This window comes from Penaeus chinensis, chromosome 31, assembly GCF_019202785.1.
Source record: "Penaeus chinensis breed Huanghai No. 1 chromosome 31, ASM1920278v2, whole genome shotgun sequence".
Classification (NCBI taxonomy): domain Eukaryota; kingdom Metazoa; phylum Arthropoda; class Malacostraca; order Decapoda; family Penaeidae; genus Penaeus; species Penaeus chinensis.
The window spans coordinates 33,094,193-33,100,905 of NC_061849.1; the positions used below are offsets into that span (position 1 = coordinate 33,094,193).

Sequence of the window (6,713 nt, forward strand, 5' to 3'; positions counted from 1 at the left end):
GTCGCTTCCTGAAGCCGGCCCGGTGCGCAGAGGCCCAGCCGACGGAGGTCAGGCTGTGCAAGGGGCCCTGCGTGGAAGGTGAGGCGAAGCGAGGTGCTCGGCCTGCTTGATCAATGCCCTGTGTTGCTTAGAAAGACGTACGGGCGGGATCATATTCATCAAATTTTGTATATGATTTTGAGAATGGTTATACTGATGTTAAAGGCTAGGACTTTATCTATTGTTATATATATATATATATATATATATATATATATATTTCACTTCTTACATTGCCATACTTAACAGTTGCGTGACAAATTATATTTTGTAATTATTTTGCAACCCACAGTGGACTGCAGTGTACCTGAAAATGTCCTACACCCTGCCTGCCGTCATCTTCTTAAGGACACGCCCCTGGAGAGAGACCACGCCCGCCATAGCTCCGAGGATGAAACACTGCAAATGAGTTAAACTGATAAACTGAATGACTCGTTTACTGTTCAAAACGGTGTACTACAGTTAGGGGTATTTATACTGAGTTACATATCTCTCTATATGTAAATTCTATTACCCTATAAGAATTGGTATTGTCATCATGGTAATCATTGCAATACCAGGATTTGTGATAAACGGAAAAAATGTAATTTAAGCACTTATTTATTTATGTAGTTCAGTATTAACTTATTCTGAAATAAAATATCTGTTATGCAGACTTTCGTATTTCACTACTTCATGAAAACCCCATTTTTATTGAAAATACCGCGAGAAAGATACTGCGCGTGTGAGAAGAGGCACACATGCAGACGTTATTATTAACACATTGAACAAAGGTTTCTTGTCAGAGGGTACAGTACAAACTCATGTGTGTTCCGTGTCTTCCTTTAACCGGCCTTTACTCTGCGTATATAAGCGCAGATATTACACTCTTTGTCTTTATACTGATGGATGTCATTAACCTTAAGACATTCTTGTTAAAACATATCAATGACAAATTACTTGTATGGAAAGTAAAGACACTATAGGTATTGATTGAAGGTGATGTAACTAGACGTTTCTTGCGAAACGAAATTTCCTTCTTAAACGTTAGAATTTCGAGATCTTGCAGCTTTACAAATCAATAGATACCAGATACAGTTATAAAGTATTCATAGTCAAACTTAAGTTATCTATTTCCATAATCATAAAATTGGGTATTATTCTCACCACACCTTTCCCGTGTCGCAGAGACGTGAAACCAACCTCAACTTCTTTTAGCCTAACCAGAGAGATATATACTTACTTTTCACCTGAAATGCATTTATAAAAATAAAACTACAAAACTATGCATTCTATAATGAAGTACTAAGCACTTACGTTCTGAAAATTGAAAGTCAAGACAATCAAAATCTCTCTTGCGTGACCCTGTTCTAAGCAGGGAATGTTTACACTGTATGACAGTTCTTGTGATTTTCTCTCTTTTTTAAGGTTGCATTTCTACGAATTCTCGTCACTGATAAATAAGATTTCATTTTCCGTCACAGACAATGTCGGAATCTTATGGTAAGGGCTGATACTGATGGTGTTCTATGGTAATATATATGAGATAAATCGTTGAGCTTTAGAAATAGGTAGTTTTATCAAAGGCGTTGTAAAAACTCTTGAGAGGGAAATTTTTCTTCGTCTTTAAGGTTTCCATGAAGGTAATAGAAGGCATGATATAAGAAAAATCGATTATTGTGGTGTCCACTATTATTGTGGGTAGATTTTTTTGCCAGCTTAGAATTTTCCTTTGACTGGTTTTATATTCTCAGTAGCTATACGACTTTGACAAACTGTTTCTTACGAAGATGGGATAAGTTAAAGGCAAATAATGTTCAAGGCAATGGTTGTTAACCATTTTAACACAAAACCCCTTCAAGTAGTTAGACCTTGTTTCCCTTTTCATATCTTCAACCAAGAAATTCAGAATTACTCCAGAATTAACATAAAGATAATTATGAAAAATAGACACAGGCAGCACTTTCATAAGAGCAACACTTGTTATCAGGATTCCAGATAAAGTTAGGGTAATTCCATCTTTTTCCCTCTCACACTCTCCCTCCCCCTCCCAATATTATTCACTTCCCATACCTCTGAAATGCATGTCCAGGGCTCTGATGGCCAAGAAATATTTAACGCAATTAAGTTATACTAATCTTTTATTTTCTCTCACTCCTACTGAGGAAACATTTATCACAGTCATAATGTATAGAATTTGTATTTTATCAAAATAAGTGTTGCTTTTACTTTGTTCTGTCTTTGAGAAGATTGAGCTGAGGTACAGAATTTGCCTCAGGGAAAGACAAATATTGTTAAAATGTGTCTGAATCTTTCCAAATATAAAATGAAGTTGTAAACCATATGATTCCATTGCTATATACTCACTTACGTGATATACCGTTTATAGTGATCATGGTTATATTCATGCCTCATGGCACTATGGCAGAGAGGCCCAGATATTCTCCATGCATATTTTAGATTGTTAGAGCTTGGAACTGATTTTTAAGCCTCCTGGTTGTAGGATCTGAGTATAGTAGTTAAATTGTAGAGGTCTTGATTCTGTGACAGTAATTATGATAGGTCAGTATTATTTGCAGATCAAGTATGAGTTATGTCAATGATTTGATTATTTTGAATCCACGACCCAAAACAGTATAAAGTAACATATTCACTCACCCAAGGGAAGTGTTTGTAAACAGATAAATATATATATATATATATATATATATATATATATATATATATATATATATATATATATATTTATATATATTTATGTATTTTTTTTTGCTTTCTCTTTCAAAATTGATAAAACAGCATATGAATATGCCACTGAGAATTGTTATTTGCTAGCTTATTTATCATGATTTATATTGTAGTGGAAAGTCTCTGCTGGTGTTGTGGAATTAAAACACAAGAATTTTTTACCTTATGTTAACATTCAAGGCACAAGGAATCATACTTTGTGAAAAGAATTATCAGAGAGCAACAGTCAGTCAGCTTGGTGCATTTCATCTGCATAGCTACTTCACTTAAACCTAATTTGACATTTATGGGCATCTGTGACATAATGATGGACCTTAGTACAGTTAGAAATAATGATTAATATGATTAATCATGCTTTCCACTCGTGATAATGTTGAAGCCTATAGAAGCCAATATTTGTGAAACACTGTTGTCATAGTGCCTAAAAGATTTGAAACAATAATAGAAAACTGTGTATCATATTCAGAGTCGTTAATGAATTAATCAGGATGCATTTGATTATCTGAGACAAGAAACACTTGTCAGTCTTCCTGTTTCATTAATCAATAACTTCTGTGAAAACCACAACCATAAAAAAATGTAATAAGGTATTAAGATAAAAGATAAATAAACAAACATTAAAGCTATTGAACATGATTAAAAAGCTAAGGGAATGATTTAAGTATTAAAAATATTGGTTAATCTTTACACTAAGGACATACTCAGCTAGGGCAAATTGAAGATTGTATTTTTGTAGAGGACAAAAAGTTGTGGTTGGTACAAGAAATAATCTGGACACATGAATTGTAATGCCACAAATAAAGGAAAAAATCACAGAAAGCACCACTCACAGCTCCAGCTTGCCATCCATACTGAGATGAAGTCCATGTTTCCTGGGGGTATTCCATCATCCCTCCCTTCAGGCAGTGTCCGAAAAGCATATCATATTATGAATATATTTTGTGATGTGGAGTTAGGGACTTAACTTCTGGACAATAGAATTGGTCAGACACGACATCTGGGATCTGAACTGCCTCAAATAGTCAGTTTTTTGTACCCCAATCAATAAGCAGCATGTAACTGTCCTTTCATATGATGGTCTATTAGTTTAAGGGGCAATTTTCCCTGTTCCGTCATTTGTTTTCAATCTGAATGAAGTTATCTGACATTATACATAAGTGTTTGGTGGTCTTTCAGACAAAGTTTCAGACCTTCAGACCTTTTTAGTTTACCCGTTATAACTTTTCAAAGTTAAATATATATACTCAGACACTATTATTCAATTCTCAGTTTTTGTCATTTGAACATGAGATTGGGGTCAACTAACCCAAAAATATCAAGCAAGATATTAGTTCTAAGGGTATTAGTTATCAAGAAAAATATTCCCCATGAAAAAAATTAAATTAATTGACATAAAAAGTTGTGATGGGCAATAACTAAAGATATTGTTAGTTCTAAGACATATTCTTGTTTGAATTTGTAGTCTTTTGTGCAAATTTTCAGGTGACATTGATTTTGAAAATTCGTCTAACCATTTGAGAGAAGAAAAACAAATCAACAAAATCATAGTTTTGAGATATGGGTGGCTAAATATTTTGATAGATAAATCAAGATAGATAAGATAAGGTGCTGTAAGAAAGATAAATCAAGATAGATAAGATAAGGTGCTGTAAGAAAGATAAATCAAGATAGATAAGATAAGGTGCTGTAATTGTGATAGATAAGATAAGGTGCTGTAATTGTGCTGACTTGCAAAGTAATTTTAGTGAAGGCCACATATAACATTAAACATTAAATGAAATAAAAAAGGAGGAAGACCCTTTTGTGTAAGGAGGGAAAGAAAATCTAAGGGTAGCTAGCTGCCTAGAAAAAAAAAAGTAATAAAGAAGGGGTGCGTCACCCCTTGCTTGGTGAGTCTTTGTTGACGAGTGTAGTCTCATCCTGTAAATATTTGCTATAAAAATGGCTGGGAATTAGGGAAATCTAGTCAGAGGGCAGCAGAACAGAGGGCATCTTTCTTGCAAATGCTGGCCTAGCACTCCTTGTCTCATAGAAGTGCTAGGACCCCAAAAAAACACATTTTTTCACCACAGCTTGTTGTCATATGCCCGTCAGCAGCCATCTGTGTAAGCAGAGAACCTGGACAAAGGTTTTGGGATGTTTACCTGATTTTCAGTGTTTTTCTAATATTTTTCAGAACATCACCCCTTAAGGGTCTTTTTCATTAGTTATTTTCTGCAGAGGAACTGAATACCATTGATCTTTTCTTCTTCTTCTTCTTCTTCTTCTTCTTCTTCTTCTTCTTCTTCCAAACAAGTACAGGTCACTTCAAACAAAATTTGATTACTGAGTTTTTCTATCATAAAAGAATGAAGGGTGATGGAGCTGCTATAAGTATCACATTTTTATCACTTTTTAAATTAGGAAATATCATAGATGAATAGTGTTATTTATTTCATCAGTTTGTTCAATCCATATACAGTCTATCATGAAAGTCACATTATCAGCCACATAATCTCTGCCATATTTTATTTGACACCAAAATAGATGACTTGGTTATTAACCAATAGTAGTTTTCAAAGGATGGTGCATTGTCAAGCCACCAAACAAACTTGTACATCTAGAGCTTGTATAGATTTCTTATTTGGCAATCAGCTATTTTATGTGCTAAAACCATGAAAATACCTTGTTAACAGAAAATGCACAAGTACACTTATACCTTACAAGTACACTAAACCTTATCTATTCCAATAAACAACTGTAATTTCCATATTTTAAGATAACATGTTTGCCAGTAATGACAAAGAAATATTGAGAGTTTATTTATCATTCACTTATACTGTATGATTTTCATCAAGTGTGGATAGCAGTAGATGATGGATATGTAGGTAGGGAGTTGCCAGGGCCCAACCAATGGACTTGAAATTAATTATGTAATAGTGAAAGTGCAGTACATATGTTTGTACTTATTTAGTAAGTATATGATAATTATCTCACTTTGGAGACCAGAAGAAGAGGTTGAGGCATTAAATCACAAAAAAAGTTAAATTTTCACTAAAAGGGGAAAATACAGTGATACATAGAAAATATATTAACTGATGCTGTCCATTACAACAGGAAGATGCCCACATGCTATACTCTAGCATAACAGTTTTTTTTTACATATTTAACATGCTTGTTTTATCTTTTTTTGTCACAGTATGTTCAGTCCATGTAATGGTATCTCTTGATTACTCATTTTTATTTTTGATTTATTGATTTGGTTTTATTATATTTTTTGTATTTATTTATTTATAAATTTATATTGGCAATTCAGGATTCGTGTTTGTCAAACTTATTATCCATGTAGTTGTTGTTGTTATTTTTTTAATGTATATCAAAGGAAATATGCAAATATCATCAAAAGTATCAATTTTGTATGGCATCTATATGACACTAACATATATGACACAGATGTATATAACTCAACTGCTTCTAAATGATACCAAAGCAGATGTCTTTCTTCATTGATGCCTTGTGTCTTCTCTGTATTAACATGTCTTTCCCTGTAGGACAGTGTCTTCTGTCACATTGTTATGTCACTATGCATAGCCAAAATATTCCGAAGACTAGGATAGTATTTGGTTCCTGTAGTCTAATTCAGGACTTGGGAAGGGTGCTGAAGGAAATATAGGCCTACGATATTATAATTTGGGGATAATTTGCCTATGGTATATGATGGGAATATGCATTTTAGTGTTGTCTACTTTAGGTATGTAAAGCTGATGAATATTAGAAAAAATGAGCAGTAAGAGTAACTGTACTAGAGGAAGTGATTGTGTATATGTACAGTTAGCAGTGATTAACTTTGGAATTGTTAACTTATAAATAAACTTAAGATCAGTAAAATACTTCACAAAAAGTAACATTTTACAGTATTTCATATGGTGGCCATTAAAAAATTGCAAATGGTACTCTCAATTTTAACC

The 6,713-nt window shown here is 33.5% G+C and overlaps 1 protein-coding gene across 1 annotated transcript in view; it reads left to right on the forward strand.

Annotated features, from left to right (window-relative positions):
• Positions 1-1,387: 1,387 nt before the first annotated feature.
• The window catches only part of LOC125042197 (ras-related protein Rab-4B-like), a 13,946-nt gene continuing 8,620 nt past the window's right edge, over positions 1,388-6,713 (forward strand). Inside the window, exon 1 of the mRNA XM_047637686.1 lies at positions 1,388-1,521. Within this exon, the coding sequence (XP_047493642.1) occupies positions 1,506-1,521 (16 nt within the window). The 5' untranslated portion in view covers positions 1,388-1,505. The remainder of the gene's footprint in view (positions 1,522-6,713) is intronic.